The 23027-nt window shown below is 29.7% G+C and overlaps 1 protein-coding gene across 3 annotated transcripts; it reads right to left on the reverse strand.

Moving 5' to 3' along the window:
- On the reverse strand, positions 5899-11187 carry LOC109336566 (protein LONGIFOLIA 2-like). 3 transcript variants are annotated; one of them, XM_019573241.1, is made up of 6 exons: positions 10597-11186; positions 8959-9011; positions 8234-8870; positions 7197-8185; positions 6968-7123; positions 5899-6818 (listed from the first exon to the last, which is right to left on the reverse strand). In XM_019573241.1, the coding sequence occupies exons 1-6, from the start codon at positions 10757-10759 to the stop codon at positions 6168-6170; spliced, it is 2649 nt and encodes an 882-aa protein (XP_019428786.1). In that variant the 5' UTR covers positions 10760-11186; the 3' UTR covers positions 5899-6167. The 3 variants fall into 3 exon arrangements, with proteins under 3 accessions (XP_019428786.1, XP_019428787.1, XP_019428785.1); XM_019573242.1 differs by having other exon boundaries at positions 7197-7297; positions 7364-8870; XM_019573240.1 differs by having other exon boundaries at positions 5899-6820; positions 6970-7123; positions 7197-8870; positions 10597-11187.

Below are 23027 nucleotides of genomic sequence, written 5' to 3' on the forward strand. Positions count from 1 at the left end.
GAGTTCTGTGAGAGAAGTTTAATAGTTACTTATCCTATGTGATGGGTTTGAATAATCATTTTTATTTTGGTGAGTTTTGAATAATCATTTGGTTTTTGTTAATTCTATGGTTGCTTTTTCTGTTGTTTCATGCGTTTAAGATTTAACTATTTATCCCTTCTCATCAGTTCTTTTATTTAGTTTTTTTTTTTTCCAAATGATGTCACTTTTGTAATAAGAGGGTGTGTATGGAGGAGATTGTGAATACAATAAAATTCAAATCTTAGTTATGAATCAAAGGAAGATAGAAAGGTGCATTATTGTCTTGGTTTGAAGGAATTTCTAATTTGATTTTATACTTGGAACACTATCGTTAGATTTGGTTTGGTTGGGTTTAAATGGTTTTTTATTTTGTCTTTTGTAGGGGATTTGAATTCTCATATGTGAGAAGTGTTATTAGTTTTTAGTTTTTTCTGATTGTAATTTTTGTTTCCTTTTAATAAAAACTTTCAGTTATATAAAAAAGTTCTTTTATTTAGTTAAGACTAAGGTTCTACTACTAATATAAACAATTTTCTGACCTTCCTATCCTTAGTCTTTAGTATCATCCAATCTCATAACATAGTAATCACTCGTGTAAATAGGGAAAAGTTTCACATTCTTGTGATCTTGACTAGAATTCGGTGTATCTCTATTTTTAATAAGAAAATTTCATTTTCAACAAACAAAAAAAGTAACATGTGTGAAAGTATGTAGTAATGAAATACTAATTTAATGGCTTTTTATGTATGCAATAAAATATATCACTGTACCAGAAGAAAAATTATATTCTCCAATTAAAATCATAACATGTATCATATTTAATTATTTTTATAACAATATCTTTAAAAATAAAAAAATACATATGTGATAATTTTAATAGCTGAGAGATAATATATCTCCTATTATAAGGACATGTGTTTATTCTCCTCAATAATACATATTAAAGTTTTCAATAATAGAAAATTCTATAAAAATTAAAATATACCCTTTTAAAAAATGATAGATATCTCATTCTCAAATAGTCAGTCTATTTCACCTTATAGAATTAAGAATTTGTTATTATATATCATTTTTTCAAAAAACAATTGTAACGTATATTCTTATATAAAAAGATAGTCTAATTAGCACATGGATATGTCCTCAGAATTTGTCATGGAAGCAAACAAACCCCATGTTATTGTAGTTTTCTGATAGGAATTAGGAGCACATACCCAAATCCATTAGGTAGCTCAGAAACTAAAGATATTGGGCCTATTACCCAAAGGGAAAGACATGTTGAAGGATTATTTCCAATAATCATTCACTATTAACAGTACTTTAAAATTCTAGAATTATAATTCCTAGTCTAAGATGTTAATAAATGTATAGTCTTCACCAATAATGCATTAATCTAGTAATATAAGATCCAATTGAATTCCCAAAGTTGATTATTCAATTCTTATGAAAGACACTTATTGAGAGGAGTAGTCACAAATCTTGAAATGATTAGTTCTTCTTCCTTTAAGTTTACCAACTTGTATTTAAAATTGGAATCACTATTAGAAAAGATTATGAAAAACTTAGAGTGTGACTCAATTTTACCTTTTGTTCTTATTTTAATTTTACATAATTCACTCCTTATCATTTTCATATTGTGTCACATATAATTATACACTCCTAGTACTATTGTTATCATCCCATCGACTATGACCACTGCCTTCACAAGTGTGATCATCACCACCTCCACCACCCCTCCATTGATTCCATCACCACACTAGTGACACCACCACCACCACCATTATCGTTATTGTTACCGCCATCACCATGCTTTTCCATAATACTCATCATCATTATCACAATCACAGCCACAAAACTGACTTTTGATGTATCATTTGTCCAACAACTTAGGAAGAGGGGAAAATACTAGTTGGATGGACTAATTTATATCCTTAATTTATTTGAGTAAAAAATTAATTATCAAATCAAATTAATATTTTTTTTGTCTCACAAGAGGTTATCTCCTTCTATTCATTCTTAGATTCAATTGAAAAATTAAAAATATGTAGTTCTCAATTAATAATTAATTAATGTGTTGGTTTAATTTTTATTAATTGATATTGGAATATAAGAAGCATATTGTAGACTTTCCTATCTAATGTGTGAAATGACAAAGACATTCATAATGATTTCTCAACCCGAAGCACAAAGAAAAATACAAAATGAGTCATGACCTTAATATTAAATTTCATAAGTGAATAATATGGTTAAGAGAAAAGATATAACACTGTCAGCAAATTGTCTCCATTTTAAAAGTTAGCAAAAGAAGGAATAATAATCGTAATCGTTTCTTAACCCTGAAAGGAAAAAGATACAACATAAATTTTGACTACCTTTTTATTTTAAAATATATTTTTCTAAACATTTGTAATTTTTTTATTAAACTTTTAATTAATTTTTTATTATTAGAATAAAAAATAAAAAAAAACATTTATTAACTATTATGGAGTTATTGAAACAACAAATAAAATAATGCATGTGAAAAATGGATAAAAAAGGAAAGAAAATTTGTTTAAAACTGCTTAATATTTTAAATTGCTCCCACTCACAGCATAGTGTGATTCCAGACCCAAAAATATTAATACCAAGTTGACACCACTTATGTTTCTTACACTATCAAGTAGTTTGAATTGGCATTGTCATGATCCATTTTCTTTGGTTGGTTTGATTTTGACATATAAGAGAAAAACCACAATAATTAGTTAGATTCAAATTAAATACAACTTAACCAGTTAAAACCCATGTTGTGTTGCTATAAATGGAGGGAACCAGCACCGTGATATATAGCATGTTGTGTTGCTATATAGAGATACAAATGGATGCATTAAGAAATATATAAGATTGTAATATTTACACATTGTTGGTCTAAAGATTTATATACAGTTAGTCATTTATCTATATTAGTTATCTTTAAATTACACATGAATGGTAGATGATACAGTTACAGTGTATAAAATATATACACTGTTGGTACATACATTTTTTTTTCATTCTCAAATTTTCTCTTGATTCTTGAAAGACAAGAAGGAAATAACAAATGGCACAAGATAATCTTGATACCCGAAAATAAGAGAGTATGAAAAATACCTCAAGAATATTATTAAATTCTTTAAATGTGAAAATACAATTGTTGATTTACAATGATCTAATCAACCCTCTTTTATAACAAGGAATAGCACCTATCTAATCTAACTACTTTAAGTGAAAATAACCGAAAGAGAGTGTATTTAACATATTTAACACATGCAAAATAAGTTGCTTGAATAACATGTAACTAAAATGCTTTGGTTGTTGCCTTTTGTTGACCATGCTTAAGGCCTGGTGCATATTGGTTAAGGTTTGGTGCGAATAGTTCAAGGCATGTTGTGAGTTGGCTGAGTTGGCCAAGGCCTAGTGCGTTTGGTGCTGGTGGGCCAAGGCCTGGTGCGTCTGGTGCTGGTTTCTGCGATAGTGATGCTTTGTAGTCAGACTTCTATTTTCTTAGGTCATGATTGTAGTTCCCTCGGTCAAGATGAGTTTTCCCTCGGTCAAGTGGGTATTTTGCTCGATGAACTTCCTTTGTTACCTTGTTATGTGTAGTGCTAATGTTGGTTGGTGCATAGTGAGGCATACGGTTGGTGTGATCAGTCCTTTGTTGTTTGTGGAGTTGTATAAGATTTGATACCCCCACAAGCTGGGGCGCAGATATTAATGTGGCCAAGCTTGGATTGAATGGAAGCATAGTCTCTAGCAGGAAGAGGCTTGGTTAAAGCATTTGCAAGTTGTAGGTGAGATTGGACAGGAAGAAGCTCGATGAATCCAGAGGAGCATTTTTCCCTTATTGTGTGACAATCAATTTCAATATGTTTGGTCCTTTCATGGAACACTGGGTTGGTGGCAATGTGTATTGCTGACTGGTTATCACAATAGAGAATAACAGAAAGGGAAAAGGAAACTCAAGATCCTGCAAAAGATATGTTAGCCAAGTAATTTCACAAGATGTGAGAGTCATAGCCCTGTATTCAGCCTCACAAGAACTTCTTGACATAGTATTTTGTTTCTTGGATTTCCAAGAAATTAGAGAATTGTCAAGGTAAACACAATAGCCAGTGATTGATCTTCTTGTGTCTGGGCAGGCAGCCTAGTCACTATCACTATAGGCTTTAAGTTGAATGATAAAGTTGGTAGGGAAAAACAAACCTAGGGCAGGAGACCCTTTTAAATACCTAAGGACTCGGAATGCAGCATACTGATGTGTTGTGGTTGGATTAGCCATAAATTGGGCTAATTGTTGAACAAAAAAAGTGATATCAGACTTGGTGTTTGTGAGGTAGATTAACCTACCTATGAGTCTTCTGTAGGCATAGATATCAGTAATAGGAGGGGAATTGTCCTGGTATAGATGAGTATTATTTACCATAGGTGTAGGAGAGGGTTTGCAGGCTAGTAAACCAACATCAGATAAAATGTCTAGGGCATATTTCCTTTGATTCATGGCAATTCCCTTCTTGGTTCTTGCAATTTCAAAGCCAAGAAAAAATTTGAGGTTACCAAGGTCTTTAATTTTAAAAGTCTTGTCTAAGATAGATTTTAAATGGTTGATTTCTATAAGATTGTTTCCAGTAAGAACAATATCATCTACATATACTAAGATAATAGTAATGGAGTGATTAGGAGTTCTTTTAAAGAAAAGGGAATGGTATGCTCTTGCTTTGTGGAATCCATGTGTAATAAGAAAAGTGGATAATTTGGCAAACCATTGTCTACTAGCTTGTTTAAGACAATAAAGGGACTTTTGAAGCTTACAAACAAGTTTAGGATTAGGGGATAGGAGACGTGGTGGTTGAACCATGTAAACAGATTGAGATAGGTCTCCATGCAAAAAAACATTATTTACATCCAACTGTTTGATGAACCAATTGTGAATGGAAGCTAAAGCAAGGACCAATCTGATAGTTGAAATCTTAGCAACAGGGGAGAAAGTGTCCAAGTAATCTACTCCTTCAGTTTGTGTGTAACCTTTGACAACTAATCTGGCCTTATATGTCTCTATAGTTTCATATGCTTTGTATTTAATTTTAAACACCCATTTACAGCCAATAGGTTTCTTAGAGTTAGGTAATTCAGTGAGATACCAGGTATGCTTCTCTTGGAGGATAGCCAATTCTTTATTTATGGATGTATGCCAATGAGGGAATTTGATGGCTTGAGAATAGGTTCTAGGCTCTATGTTAGTAGAAACAGATAGAATGGTGGACTTGTATTTTAAGGATAATTTGTCATAAGAGATATAAGAGGATAAAGGGTAAGCACGGTTTGAAGGGGGATCAGTGGCTTGAGATAGAACACACTGGTATTCTGGTAGGTAAGTTGGGAGTTTTGGGACTCTAGAACTCCTTCTTACTTGGGGAGGAGAAGTTGCAGAGGTATTATTATGGTGGGAAGCCAAAATAAGAGAGTATGAAAAATACCTTTAAGAATATTATTAAATTCTTTGAATGTGAAAATATAATTGATGATTTACAATGATCTAATCAACCCTCTTTTATTACAAGGAATGACACCTAACTAATCTAACTACTTTAAGTGAAAATAACCGAAAGAGAAGTATATTTAACATATTTAACACATGCAAAATAAGTTGCTTCAATAACACGTAACTAAAATGCTTTGGTTGTTGCCTTTTGTTGAACTTCCTTTGTTGCCTTGTTGTGTAGTGCTGATGTTGGTCGGTGCATAGTGAGGCATATGGTTGGTGTGATCAGTCCTTTGTTGTTTATGGAGTGGAGTTGTATAAGATTTGATATTCCTAAATCTATAATTGAACTTATAAAAGATTTGATATTCCTAAATCTATAATTGAACTTATAAAAGATCCTGACATTGTTATATACATTCATCTGCATTTCTACATGTATTTCTTCAACATACAGTATAAATACATGCAAGAAAAATGAAGCTAGACATAAATGTTCATAAGTTTATTGTACCAAGTAAGAGTTAAACTTTCAATCAAGGTATAGCTTATTACCCCTTCAAATTATATGTATCAGTAGAATAGAAAATTAACAGATTAAGACTGAATATTACTTCTGAAACTGTTTACTAAGCCAGAATTTCTACTTTGGAAACTAAGTTTGCCTGCAATGCCTATCAGGATAGTTAGCAACTTCACCTCTCACAACTTCAGTTATCAAATCTTTAAAAATCAACCTTTCAATATCCAACACAACATTAGGTATCTCTCGGCGAGTTTCGGTGCAAATTGTGGATTGATGCATCAAATCTTCCCATAGAAGGTTTGTCAAATGCTCATCCTCATTAGTCAGGCTGACATTCCTATCTTTATGTTGTAACTGATTTATTTCTGCGAAAATCTCTTCTGAAAGTCGCTGCCCTTTTAGTTTTCGTCCTGTTGGCAGATTCGGAAAGCTCCACAGTGTGGATGAACTCTCCAATATCAGCTTTTCAACTAGAATGTCATTCACAACATCAAATATGAGTTTCCTTTGCATTTTCTCAGGATTATTGAAATGCAACTTGCTCGTCTTCATTTGCTCTAGTGCAAGGAATATCTTCGGGTTAATCGGGTGCGCTGATGAGTTAACTGCCTGGCTATAGCCAGCACTGCTTAGCAGCCCTGACACTAACAGTATTTCTGATATGTATTTATGATCAGGGTCCTTAATGTCACTGATATTCGGTAATTTCTCATTATTGTAGTGAATTTGTTGAAGATCTTCCGAGTTCTCCTCGCTACTATCATAAGCATTTAAAGCTTCTTCTGTAGCAATAAATTTGAAGAGAATCAAAATGTAAACCTCTCCTTAATGATTTGTGTGAATGGCATAAAAATGTATTGATGCATTTGGCAGATGATAGAGTAATTTAAGATTCAACCTATGATGCTTAGAATTGAAGAGTGCAACATACCTAAATCTTTTGAGATGTCTGGTTTCTTTTTCACTGGAGAAGGTGGATCTTCTATATAGAATGTTGCATCAAGAACAGACACAGGACTAGGTTGTTCTGCAGTAACTATTTTCTCGGCCATAAAGCTATCGTTGCTCAACTCTTTCGTTGCATTCTGGTCAATGAAAGAATGTTAATCCAGGTAACTAAGATGCAAGAATCAAATTATTGGGAGAAGAAATACTTACATTTAGATTCGGGCTATTCGGATGGATGAAGGTGGTATTGCTCTTTTCAGAATGATCAACATGAGTGACTACTATGTCACTGTGAGAGTCCATGCTTCTTTTGATGTCAAAATCTTGAGATATAATATCAACTTCATGCTTAAAATCCCTCCTTTGATATCTGAGCTCGCTGAAACGGTTATTTCTTTCGTGCAAAGTAGAGAATTTTTGTCTAGGTGATGTACTTGGGGAATTCAATTCCATTGATTGCCTATTGTGTTGTCTTCTGTTACTGATGGAATCCGGTGATGGACTAGTTGATGGCGAACGCCTCCCGAAACCAAACTTCTTTTGTATTCTCGGGCTCCTTGTCTCTGCTGTATTGCTTGAGTTGATGGTGTTTACTCCATTGATGGCTTGTGAAACTTTTGAGGATTGCATCAATTTTGAAGTTCTCATCTTATTACTCTTATCTGCTGAATGAAAGGGTTCACTAAAAGAATCCTTGTTATGTCTGCTTTTTGGACTCATGCCATTTGATTTTTGCCCATCACGCTTGTCAAACAATCTTCCATTTGTGTTGTTAACAAGATTATTGGTTTCTCTAGTAACTTTTGCTGGTTTCATGATCACAATTGGCGATTTACTAACATTGTTCGGATTAGACTTCTCGGCTGTGGTAAATGTTGGTTCCTTCTGTCTTATTCTTGGGCTATGTACTTTGGAGCTTTCACTGAAACTACTATTACTCCTACTATGACATGGAGAATTTGAAGCATTATCTCTTGTTATATCTAATGTATCTTTATATCTTTGCATTGCGTCAAGAATCTGTTTAAGCGCTCTAAGATCCTTTCCCGAATTTTTGAACTCAAGATTAGCCATCCTTTTCTCGATTTCCCCATATACCGATAGGACAGGATTTGAGGCTTTTATTGAAGAATCACTTCCCTTGGATGCCTGCAATTGAGAATCTTGGCTTCCATTCGTTGTCCTCGGCGATACAGAACTTTGGTGTTGCTTGTATTCATCACTCATGCTAGGAGGAGTATCAAAATTTTGCGTCGTGCCCACGAAGCCTTCTAGTCCCATTAACTTAGCTACAACACTAGATGATGATGATCTTTTACGAGTTTCGGATTCTTGCAGCTGTTTAACCATTGTGCTAGTGCCTCCATACCCTTTGTTTGGACCCTTCAAAAGGTTGCTAGATTTTGTTCCTTCATTGACACCATTAAAGGATCCTTGTCTACTATCCAAAGAAAGCCTTGGTAGTTCCTTGTGCTTTGTAGAAGATTTGAATGAATCATGCATATCCCTGCCATCATAAGAGAGCCTTGGTGAATCCAAAGGTCTATTGACAGATTTGTGTGGCTGCAAAGGCCTCGGAGAGTCTATGAATTTCAAGACTCGGCGTTTCTTTTCGTCTACAGCCGCAGTTTTCACTGCCAATCCTTTGGATTCTCTATGCATTGAGCCTTTGACAACATCATAGAAATCAAGTTGCTTTATTGCTGCAGCTGCATTGAAATTTTCTGCAACTTTGATTGGAATAATTGATGGTTGTTCTATCTGAATTGTTCGGTTAAACTCGAGGGATGACATGCTTGATGAACAAGATGATGAAGAGATTGATGTTCCTGATGATTCTGTTGAGAATTGTTGAATCTCTTTTGCAACCATTACATTATTTGCCTGCAACAATAGTCTAATTTTCTTAAGTGATTCTGCTAAAATTTCTCTAGTGCTTTTAAGTTAAGCTACTTTTATCTACTTATCTTACCGGTGCTTTTTGCATTGTATTATTTTTCTCTTTGATGTGATCACTAGTTCCACCTGAAAAAGAAACGAAATTTTTAGTGGAAGTAATTTGAATAAGTGAAAACTTTAACCTCAACATTATTCTTTTGAAATTACAAAAACAATACTAATGAAGTATTAATTTCACCTATATGATATCGGTTACATGGATTATTGAATGATACTATAATATTCTATTATTTATTAACAAAACATTGATATTTAAATTTTTCTTAATCATATTGTCTTGGCTTTTTCTATTTTTTTCCAAATAGTTAAAGCTACACGAAGCACAGAAATGGATACTGTACTATCAAGATTTGAATTGAGCATAAACAATGTAATCAATATTCTATCACAGAAATAAGGATGTTTATGGAACAGAGAAGCTTTGAAATATTTAGGAAAATCACAAACATAATGTTTTTTACATTATTAATATTATTTAAAGAACCATGTGCCATTGTCCCACTTGGAAATTAATAATTATGAAGGAATTTATAGCAACTTCAAGCAACCAATGTGTATTAATTATTAAATGTGGAAATCTGAAATAATTCTAAGCGAATAAAAACATATATTTAAAAATAAATTGCTTTTAAAATGACATTCTAAAACATTGATTTTTCTATAAACTTTTCAAACAATATGAAGCAGAAAATAAATTACAAATAAGGTTCAACCGCAAGAGAACTTTTTTGTCTGTGGAAATCAAAACTGTAAGGTAATGAATATTTTTTGGAACAAGTAAAAAACCATATTAGCAAAGATTATTTAGCTCCAAATTTTAATTTCTATTGATACCACAAAATTTTTAATTAGTAAAAAGATTTATACACGGTCAATATATCATTTATTATTCATTTGAATTACTTTGATTGAAGAGTCAATTTAAATATAAATAATGAATGATTTAATAACGGTATATCAAACTCATACAATGTCAGCATAATCATTTTTTTTTCAACAACAAATAAACAAAGTTGTAAAAAAATAGAAAAGGATAAGGGAGGGAGCAATGTGCTTATGAAAGGAACCCATTCCTAACATATTGGTCTAGTTCATTACTATTAGAAGATAGAGACTTTAATAACCATGTCTACCAATTAAAATTTCAAGATTAAACATGTTTGCCAAAAACAAAAATGTGATTTCAACAACTAATTCAAAGAACTCTTCACAGTACAAAATACTTTATATTTTATATGTGAAGTATCTACCAATTTTGGGCATAAAACTATCAATCATATATCATGAAAAGGTTGTGCAAGTCACTTGTTCAAATAAAAAACTATGCTTGTGCCAAATTTTGCCTAAATCAAATATCATTTTTAATTGCTTATTAAGGCTAAGCTTATAAAGAATCCTTACAAATATATCAATCTAAAAGTGGTACAACCAACAAGGTGTTGCCCTGTTGGTATAACAACGTAAAGTTTCGCTAGACTCTGAAATGATCAAAAGGTTAAAAGTTCGATTCCTATGAGCAATGTTAAGAGGGGCAGCCATGCACCTCAAAAGAATTAGTTCCTTACTCAAAAGAGGAGGGATGTTATTGATAGTATCAAAAAACTAAAAAGTGGTAGACTATATCAAAATGACCTTAAAAATGCAGGAATACCTGGCCCTAGTGCAGGTCTATTCTGACTCTGGGTGCAGCCAGTGCTTTGTTCTGTGAGGAACCTGTTGCGGTCAAACAACTGAAAGAATCCACTAATGCACCCAATCTGCTTCTGCAAATCTGAATTTTCATCCTTCATGGTTTTCAAAACTTTCTTAGACATTTCTCTATTTCTCTGCTACACAAAACTTTATAAGAAAAATGAAGGACTTTCTTTAAGATTTGAGGCTTCAAGGAAGGTATAGGAATTAAGATTAAGAATGTAGAAGCATTTAAATAAGATAATGATAATAATAGTGCTATGACTTGAACTTGCATAAAGTGAATGAAAAAGACTTAGTCATGTAGATTACACATAATGAGTTGTTGTTGTTTTTTTATAGTGTGCTACATGTGCATGCATGTGAATAGAAGAGAATGTTCATGGGCATATGAAAAGAACCAAGGAGATAAGAATAAGATAAAAAAACATAAAATTACATAAATTAGATGTTGGGTTTTTCACATAACAAGAGAGAGAATAATATATCTGCAAGAGCAGAAGGAACAAAAAGAAGTGTGAACTAAGCAATTCCTAAGTTCTACCCTTATTGCACAAACTCTAGAGAAATTTTATAGACCCAAGAAGGGATGTTTTTCTTTTTATCTTTTTCTGGATTTACCTACACAACTATGATGAAATACTTTTATCTTATTTCTTATATAGAAGAGGCTGAAATGTGTGAGATAGAGAGGAATTGTTGTTGAAAATAAGGGCTTTAATAATATATAAAAAAAAATGATATATTCTCTTACAAAATTTATATTATAAAGAAGTAATATATCACTTATAAATAATTATTAATGGATATATAATAGTACTTTTTAATTACATTACGTAAGAGAGAGGGAAAGATAAGTGGAATATAGGGTGTCAAAATCTGAGTGTACCAAAGGGGCAGAGCTGTTAAAAGGAGAAGTTTTGATATTTTGAGGTGTCACAATAATTTTTAGTTTCATTTTTTATAAAAATTTTGTGATCTATATAGATAAAAAATGATAAATAATTAACAATAACACTTTCATGATGTAAGGCTGGTTATAAGTGTTATGTCATTGTTTAATAGAATGGCTTCTTAATAGCTTCAAATAATATGTAGCAAATCTACTCATTAAATCTTATTATTCATAAGAAATTAACATATACAACTTCTATAATGAAATATATTCTTATTAGAAGGAAATGTGTAAAATATAATGAATTAAGCAACTTTTTACATTACTTTTATTTCCACAATTTTTTGAAGTTATTTATGTTGGTCTTTTGCCACATATATTTTTTCATAGAAGTTAATCATGTTCCACGATAAAGTTATAAGGTTTTTTCCAAATACAAAACTTAAGCTAGAATCCTAAATATGAAAAGAGAGAGGGGTTGGTGTGTATAAGAAGAAAAAGAAAAAGTGTATATGTAAAGGTAGAAGGATAGGTGAGTATGAATGTGTGGGTCAGATCTGCTATACTCATTTCCTAACACTTAGCTTCCATATGAACAAAACAACGTGGGTGGGTCTTTTATTTTTTATCTCTCTCTTCAGGACCATGTGGAGTTTGTCAGAAAAATAATTAGAGTAAGTAGATTTAATTTTAAAGCTAAAGAAAAAAGTGATTATATATATATTCCCTCAACTCTAATCAACTATGCCAAAAGTTTTCTATACTTCTACATCAACCTAAAAAGATTTTGCTTACTAATAAATAACACAGCTCATTTAATTTTTCATTGATTAATATACTGATACAGTTAGGTATTTAGGTTGATATAGAGGTAGAGAAAACTTTTAGTAATAGGAGTAATGTTATATCATTGGTAGATACTTTTGCCCACAAAAAATAACAAATATCAGTTATAAATCAATCATTAATAAATAAAATATTATTTTGTGACATATATGTCAGAAGGATACATAGTTTTTTTTTTCATTAGAAGTCTGAATGTTTTAAAGAGGCTGTTGAACCATTCCCTTAATATGAAGGTAAATTACAGTGCAAAGTATTAATATATGTAACATATAGTACTTTTTTCAAGGTCAAATTTAACAAACATTTTTTATAGGAAATGGATTAATAATTACTGTAATGTATTATATACCATTCTAGTTAGCAACATCATTGGTTCACTTCATTCCCAAGACAATATGTGTTTTTTTTGTAGTTACATTTCGTAAGTGTGGTCCAATGTATAGTGCAAAGCCAGACAGGTATTATCCCTATTTCCAAAATGTTGAATTAAAAGATTAAGATCAGAGAGTCTACTAGAAAAAAAGAGTAGAAAAAATATTTATTCACAAGAGTTTATTACTTTTGATTATTATTGTTTTTCTAAAAAAGTAAAATAATAAATAATGATAATATATTAATTATTTATAAATATTTATACTGATAATACATAAATATTATATTTTAAAAATATTATGTCTTTCAAGGCAGACTTTTGGTCCAATGAATAATCACTCCTCATTTTTTATATTAATGATGGTGTCTCATATTTATCATTAACGAAGGGAGATTATTGTATAAATTTGAAGCAAATATTTTTATTTTTGACATATTTTAATGTGTATCCGCATTTTCATTTATAAAGAAAATAATTTATATTTAGGAACAATGGAAATAGGTTAGGTTATGTTAGGTTTTATCTGAAACAGAGAGAATCTATATAGTATATAGGAGTTTGGATCTAACTTATTTATATGTTTAGATAATTTTTAAAACTTAGGTATGATATGTTTAAAAGTCTAGTTTGACATGTTAGTATATTTAAATGTTTATTATACTATAAATGTCTTGAAATATATCAGTATGTCTACATTTAGATATACTAATATATCTATTTTTTCTTGAGCTCATCTAACAATAACAATTAAACTATATTTTGCATACATTTTATATTAAAGTTACATAAATAATTATATTACTCATATTAAAATAGTATAATATGAGTATATAGTATAATTAAAAACTTGATTTGTTAGGCTTTTTATAGACCTTCTACACAGGTTAAAGTGTAGCAATGTTAAGTTAAATAAGTTATTTTTTTTTAGATTGAGTCTAATCTGTTTACAAAAAACTTATTATAGGTCATAATTATTTTCACCCTTAATAAGAACAAAGGAACTCACATTTACTAATGTGGATAAATTTTGTAAACGTATTAATTTTTTATATAAATTACTTCTTAAGTTTGTAAATTATTTTTTAAATAAGTTAAAATATGTCGCTTGACATACATTAGAAAAATCATTTATTTCACCATGATAATAATAATAATTTATTTATTGGTATTGTTTAAGAAATTTAATATATAAAAAAGCTTGTTATGGGAGTTTTTATTAAGTTATGGTAGTGATCATTGCTTAAATAGTTGTTTAAGTCATATGCTTATACTATTTAAAAGTTTGATATAGTATGTAAGCGTATTTAACAAATCAATTCATTGTGAGTTTTTTAGATAAGATATGTCTTCTTTAAAAAAATATAACCCACATTATTTAGGTTTTTATATTTATTTTTTCATTATTATATTTTTTATATAGAGATATTCCATATACTTTTAGCAATAAAAGTAATATAATATAATTAAGTAAATTTACCTATTAGGCATGAACTTTTACATGACCTAAGGCATAAACTTTTAAACCAAATATATTTTTTTAAGAAATTTTGGTCAAACCTATTTAAACTGCATGACGTGTTCCCACACTTATCATAACTTTCGAATATTAAAAATAATAAATGCATCACTAGATTTCAATTGCAATATTTATTTCTTCAACTCTGAAAACAAGGAGTAATTTAGTCAAATTTCCATTTAATCGGATTTAATGGAATAACACGAAGGAAGTTTTAATGGAGGATCATCCATTATCAATGTCTCTATTTGTGAGAGATGAAACGTACCCTTTTATCTATACTTATATAAAATCAATCTTCATATCTTTCATAATATTTTTATTACTAAAAATGCTACTTCAAATAAAGTGGCCATATTACCCTAACTTTAAATAGTAGTAATAGTATGAAAAATGATTATTTTGTGATTTCTATCTCATTCAAATAACCAAAAAAAGATTAGCCTCCTTTCACATGCATCTTAAAATATTCAAAGGGTATACAAGTTTGATACCTTCTTAAATTCTTAACCTCATTATTATACCTGACGCACACAGTTGTACAATTAATGGTATTCTGAGTTCTGACCTTGCAATAATGTTTTTAATATATAGTTCTATCCTTTGGAATTTGCTAACATAATTGAGATCATAACAATCAACAAGGTACATTTCAAGAATCCAACTCATTCTCATGTGCACTTTATATTATTTTTTAAATGGAGATAATCCACTTACTTCAAAAATAAATTTTAAAACTTACTTTTTATTTTAGTTATTTATTCTAGAGAATTAAATTACTCAAATTTATTCACTAGTTCAAACTATTATATTTCTTTAAAATAAATAACTAAGTATAGAATAAGTTATTTTATCTTACTATAAAATAAGAAAAACGAAGATAAAATGACCACTCAATAATAAAAAAGATAGTTCATGTGCACTTTACATAGTCATTTTTTAATTAGATAAACATTAATTTTGTGTAAAGCATTCATTTCTTGTTGAGTAATTATTGGCAGATTCGTGGTCCAATAAAATTATGCATGAGCTCCTCACATAGCACATAAACAGTAGAATGTTATTAGACAAAGTATATGTTCCCAAAAATGTGCATAATAGTATTGATAATTGGGTGAACACACTGCTACAGCCCCATAGCCTTAAGGGTGATGTTAATGATGTATGGAACTAACCTACTTATCAATAGCTTGAGTAACAAGTAGTCAAGGAGATGACTCGATGTACGAGACTCCCACTTAATAAAGTTTAAAAGAGTACATATACGTAGTTTTACTCTGCAAACAGATAGACTATTTTCATAATTTAAGCACATAACCTCATTGTCACTAAAGATCAGTCTTACTATTTTGTAATAGTTAATTAATTAGTACTCATTGGATAGGACATATATATATATATAGTACAAGCCTCTTGTGTATCAACTTACTTAAGATGAATATATTGATATTGAACCTCAAATCCTTCTTTCTATGTGATTTTTCCATTTAAGGTAGAATTAAAATCTAAAGGTCTTTAACTTTTTATGGCCAACAAAAAATACTGCAAATATGTCCTTGAAAGACAATGATGTCCTTTAATTTAAAATGTTACTATAATATAATTTAGTATATAGCTTTGTTTTCGGAGAGAAGTATCATGAGATAGCAATAATAGTAGTCATAATCTAACACATGATAACGACCTCATGTTAGGTTTATCTTCCCATGTTATTTGGAAAATTTATGCAAGGTAGACTACATGAAAACAAATAATGGTACCCTTAAATTTCTAATTATGTTCATGATAGGATTCTGCATGTTGGAATGTTAAGCTTAATTTGTCACCATTTATTTTAAATTTGGGTTAATGATATCATTCATAGACATATTATATATTTTCCTTATTAGTTATTTATTTCCAAACATTAATTTAGTGTTGTAAATTTTCATTAGATCCTCATGTTTTTAAAAATAAAAAATTTGATTCATGTGAACAACATGTAAGATGGGTAATCACACATTACACTCAAAAAGATTAATTTATTACATAGGGTATAGAGATACATTTGATAATACTTAAAAAAAATGAAGCTTGTATAATGACTTGCCTTCAGCCCGCCAGATTCTCATTGAGGCACTACACCAAATTTTGTATTTTGTGAAGGTTATTCAAATTTCTCCAAATAAATCAAATGAGGCGGGTCGAGCAATTAACTAGATATATAGTGAAGGTTTTTATTTAATTTGTAGCTAGATAATATCTCCACAATATTATATAGCTACAGATTCTTAATGTTATTTTGCCTACATATTGTTGTTGATTGTACATGCTTAGTTGGTGTATACAATAATGAGATTAAAGTTGTGAAAATTGTGAAATTAAATTGAGAATGAAATCCTCTAGAAACATATAATTGTCACATCCCAGCTGGTTTCCATATATTATTTTGAGTAGTGGAGGTTGAAAATCTCTACGATAAACTTTCATAAATAGTGGAGGTTTAAAGCATCAATAATAAATCACTACAAAAACTTTTTCATATTGTGGAGGTTTACAACATCTATGGTAAATGCTTCAAAAACCTTCTCAAATAGTAATCACTTCAAATTTATGGGTAACAAAAGTTTTCTAAAACCTTCTAAAACACTTCTAGTGGTCATATAATGTTTGGCTAATTAAGATAGCTAATAAATTCTATAATCTTTGGCTGAGTTTATAATCTTTATGTGTAATTGTACTATATAATCCATATATTAGTTTATGTTTCTAAAATCTTCATAAAGAAGTTAAGAAAAATAGACTCTGGCATCTTGATGTTCAATAGGCATCATCTAAACTATCTTAATTAGCCAAACAATTTAAATAGCTAGGTCTATTAGCCATATATATTTTGTGGGACAATAAAGGACTCAACCCCTTCATTGAAAGGTTAAAATCATTTGATTATTGGTGCATAGACCTAAAGAATAGGGGCAGATAGTGATAGATTATTGAAGTAAAAAGTGGAAAAGGGAGATACACTATCACATGGGAAAAGTTGAAGCATCACGAGGTACCTTACTTTTGGGCATGGACCAACTTATAAGCAAGTCATATACTCCTTCTAATATAATTCCTTTACTAAAATGTCTACAAGCTTTAACCTATTCTAGTGATGAATGATTACCACGTGATATTTCCATCTAGAAGTACCAAGTACCTTTATTTCTATGATAAAAAATATATGCCCTCGAACTTATAATCTTCGTCACTTCTTTCCTTAAACCCTTCACCTCAATCATCATATCACATTATGACTTTATATTATTCTTGTTTAATTATTATTAGCTCTTCAAAAGTAATACAAATGATATATGATATATATGTATAAATTCTTACCTTTTACATACAAATTACGTTCTATTTCTATATCCCTCTTATGAGTACGGATACTTTTTAGTAACGAAGAGTCCACATATGATCACACATGGCACACGGTTTTTCAAAAAATAATGTTAACAATTATCGAACTCTATTTTCCTATTGAGGATTTCTACTCATATTCTTATATAAAACTTAGAATTTTTTAGTTTTTTACAAATAAAAATAATTAATAGAATGATAACAATAATTATTTGTCTATGAGATCATAAGTTCAAATTATGGGAGACTCCCTTTTGTGAAAAATAAAATATTGTATGGATATTTAAAATTGTAGATGACACGCTCAATATATTCATAGATTTGATAAGTCACATACCAGGACTAAGGTGTTCCGACGTGAGTCACATATGCTGATTTATTAAGAAAATGATAAGTGAACTTCAACTTATTCATGTGATAAATTATATGATGAACATAATATCTATATATTTAGTGTAATGGTTGTATATGATCAACACAACATTCATGTATATCACTTTTATTTAAAACTTAAAAGTCAAAGATAATTAACTTATTAATTGCAAATGATATATTAATAATATAAAAAATCTAACACATGAATGCATATATCAAACTTTTAAAGTATTTACTTAATAACTAATAGTAATGAATGTCCAAAAGCTATTAGGTTTTACAAATAAAGAAAGAAGCATAAAGATATATTTAAAAAGAGAATTGGAAAGGAAGCTAAATCTACAATCTTATTCACATTCCAATGAGTGTCCAAAAGGCTCCCAAGATGGTGTGATCATTAAACAACAGACAGACCATGTTAAATACAGAACTAGAATCAATTATTATTATTATTATTATGATTTAATATAGTGAATGAAGTCTTAGATTCCATTATTTTGTTCCTTTGTCACATGAGAAAAGAGCCTTTATACACATGTAACCATTCACCACTAACGTGTTTTCTATTTTTGCTTCTTTAGTGGGGCAACATATTGAATTATAAGCAGTGTTATAAAAATTGGTTCGTGCTGGCCGGTTCAACCGCTAAATTGGTGAATCGATCTTAATACTGATACGGTATAATAATTATATCAGTCATACAATCATACGGTTAAAACTGGCCAAAACTAGTCAAAATTGGTCATATCGGTCAGTTTCTATTTAAAAATATTTTTTTTAATGAAATTGAAAAATATTAATTTTTTATTGATTTTTTAACATTATTAATAATATATTATATTTTTATATCTAATTTCACCGATATATTGTTTAACTAATGAACTACCGATTGAATTATTATATCACTATATCAGTATCCTAACCGATTTAATTAACGGTATTGTATTAACAATACTGATTATTATAAGTATTTTTCTTGTTTATTATATTCGTTGAATTTGAAGTCTAATATTTGGTTATGTATCACTTTCATTAGAGAATTCCAATAATTGAATGATATTTCTCTTTCCTAATATTTTAAGAAGTTCATAAATTTGAAGAAAGAAATGGCTAAGTGGAAGATTGTGGTCGCCACAATGGATGACTTGCACTAGTACAACTTTTGAATTATATTTAAAAAAATATAAGCTTAGTGGATATCAATACTAGTTGTCACGTGTACTAAGAATTATTGAAAATATAAAACTTATTTCCTATAATGCAATCACTTTGACTGAAAAATATAATGAGTAATTAATGTAGAAGAGAATATGAGAAGAAACTCTTTTTACAAAAAAATATTTAAGAATAAATTCAAAAGTCAAAAAAATGTGAGTTGGCACATTATCACAAACTAAAATTGGCATGATCATACTCATATGGAGTTGATAGTTGTATAAGCTTAATTTTGTTGAATCTTAGATATTATATAATATAAATGTCTAAGATTCAATAAATGAGAATAAAACTTGTTGGAATTGACTTCGAACAGTTATAATTTACAGAATGGATTACTTTCATATGTACTTAGTAAGAAAATATTTTTTATTAACACCAATAAAGTAGCACAATGTCACATGGACTTATTACAAAAGAGTTATTCTCTCTTCCTTCATAGGTGTCATCCTAGGTTGTTTTACATAAACCAAGGAAATCATTGCTTTTTTTAACAAATTTGTTGTTGCTTTTCTATCAAACCTTTTTCAAACCTACCCAAATGTATATTACAAAAATTACTTTAGATTAAACAAAAAAACTACCAGGTACTTGTCCATGTACACGTGAGCAATGTCATATATGTGATTTTTTTCTCTAGAAATTATATAAGTGACCAAGGTCCGTACATGAGATTTTTTTGTTTTAAATTGATGTAATTTATTTAATATGTAAATGGGCAAGGTTTAAATCAGGTTTGAGTGGAGTAAGGTTTGATAAGTTTAGGTTTAATTGTGAGTTAGGAAAGGAAAAAAAAAATAGTTGAGGAAAAAGAATTAGTAGATTTGGGATTTTGGGAAAAAATGAATTCCAAAACTACACTTTTTTGGGTCAAATCTAAATTCCCATATTTTTTATCATATATATTCTGAACTGGGATCCCAATCCCTGGGCCCTAATTCAGATACCTATCCCTAAGCCCAAAAGTGGGCCCAATAAGGGGCCATCATCATTCCAAGACCCTAGATGCCTTAACCCTAGACAACGTGCATCAAATGAGTAACCATTCCTAAATTTATTGCAATTAATAGTTATAATGATAATGATGAATAATGTTGTGAGTTGTGTCACTAGAAATAATTACTTCATTTGGTTATAAGATTTTTGTAACGTCTTTATATGATGTATGTTAGTTTATGCATCAAGAAGTGTACAATATGCCTCTTGTGTGGCTTTTAAAAGAGGAACTTTGGTTTTGTAGAATGAAAACATTACTAATCTTTTCGAGGATAATATTTATGCACTAACAATGTAAATATTTATATAAATTTAGTATATCATCTATTATTCATTTGTATTTATTTTTTTAAGTCAATTATTATTAAAAGTGAATAGTAAATAATATAATGATAGTATAAAAAACTCTTACATTCGATAGGAGGAGATGACTAAAAGATATTATAAGTAGAAAAAACTCATAGAAATAATGTCTTAAGTTTTGGTTCAAAATATGATATCTCACTTATGGTTTTCCATTTTTCCATACTCCGATAACAATGAAACTCCTCAATGATTAGTGATTAGAGGCTCATCAATCGCGATCTAGTCTAACAATATCACTTTATGAAACTAAACCACAAAGCATAATTATTTATTATTTTATTCAATGAAAATCAGAGTAAATATTTTGCAAATGAAAATTATATTGTAACGTTTAAATATAGGGAAATACACTTTTTGAAACATGAATACCACCATTATTTTCCTTCCCATAATATAAACTTCCCTTTCAAAACTCGTTTTTAAAACTTAAATTGTACATTTTGATCATCAATAAACATTTAAGACGTGAAACCCTACGTAACAATTTCTCATTGAACTAACACATTTAAAACATAAAATTAACCATTTGAAAGAACACAAATATTACAGCTGGAAGGATCCCAATCCCAAAACATAACATATCTCTAAAATATGAAAAATCTTAATTTGTTCTTGTAAAATTTTAAATATCAATTAACTTGGCCATTATTAGAATACATTTTAAAGATAATTTAGACTCTATCAACAACTAAATGCATTTGAGATTATTTTTTAGGACTGAATTAGGATTTTCCATTATTATAAAGGACCAAATTATCTTAATGTTTTTAATTAAATTCTTAAAAAATGTGTAGTCTAACAAAAAAAACATTGGGGTCATCTCACCAAGAAAATATGGTAGAATCATTATGATGAGAAAAGTGGAAGAAAGAACCTAGATTAGAGGTGTCATATGTCAGTGTAATAATTGATGATGGTGTCAGTGTAGAATGATGAACAATTATATAAGTACAAAGGCATGCTCAAAAGTCATAAGTGTTGAATGTGAGCTTTTTTTCACGTGTATTCTCTGCAAAATCTGACATAGAAGAAACAAATGACAACCTTACAAACCACACAAACAAACATAGTTACAAACCCTAACACCTTTTTTCTATGCGTTTGTGTGATCCAATGTGTGTCTTTTCTCTGAAAATGACTCTTCCTTGTTATTCATATAGATTTTGGATACGTATCTTACTATCCACCTCAATTATCATACAATGTTGTTATTGTTCAACCAACCCTTCTTCCACAAATGGATCCTCTTTTTTTTGTTACAAATGGATGCTCTATATATATATATATATGGTACTTAATTAATCCCATAATTTCCTAACCTAGCATAAGTGTAGCTACTAACTTCAATGTGAACATGGATTACTTAAAATAGAATTATTTAAAAAGAACAAACAGAAATGCAATTCCAACTATAGATATCCACGATGGCCAATGCTAATATCCAAACAATATATTAGTTAGTTAGTTTGGAAGCGAACTGCTTTATAGCCATTAGATGAAAAAATTTAGTTATTATTTATTGTTTTGTGCACTTTTTGTAGCCGTGGTAACAATATACAACTTCAATATAAAAGTCGTGATGAAGTAATTCAACTTTTGTCGGTATAGAAGTCGTGATGGCACATAACGACTTCTGGCCAGAAGTCGTGATGGTGTAATAAACTTCTAGTCAATATAGAAGTCGTGATGGCATATAACGACTTTTGGATGGCCTTGAGGAAGTCATGATGACATATAACGACTCTGGGAAGTCTTGATGACCTATAACGACTTCTAAACACAAAAGTTTGGCTATTTAGAAGTCATTTTATGCCAACCTGACTTACCACATAAGTCGTAATTTGTTATCACAACTTCTAAATTATTACCAAATGCCTCACAGAAGTTGTACTTTAGTATCACGACTTCTAAATAACAACGGTAGCTGGTCACGAATATGAGAGATGAGATTATAGACCATTTAATCAAACGGCTAAAACAATAGTTAAATAACTTTCAGTTCGCAAGTTAGTCGGTACCATGTATTTCAATGGAATTCCTATAATATTAGTATTTTATTTGAAGCGTAGGTATAATTAAGTAGACACAATTTTGCTTAAATGGGTAAGATTATTATGAATACCAAAATTCTACCCACAAGTGGAAGAAAAATGATTTAGTTTTCTCAATGAATGATAATTTTAGTTTTGGCAAATTTCATACAATTTTGATAAATTTAATGAAATTTTTATTTTTCATAATCCACCTAGAAGTACTTAAAACTTAGAAGAGTCTTATAAAAAAGGCTACAAAGAGTAAAAGAGTTTTACTAATTTTACTGAAAAGTAGTACATTTACTTGTTAATGCTCAAATCAAATTTTTTTAATAAACGTAGATATGTTTTTAGAGATATACTCACTCTCATCCTTTTAAGTATTAATTTT

This window comes from Lupinus angustifolius, chromosome LG20 (genome assembly GCF_001865875.1).
Source record: "Lupinus angustifolius cultivar Tanjil chromosome LG20, LupAngTanjil_v1.0, whole genome shotgun sequence".
NCBI classification, from domain to species: Eukaryota; Viridiplantae; Streptophyta; class Magnoliopsida; order Fabales; family Fabaceae; genus Lupinus; species Lupinus angustifolius.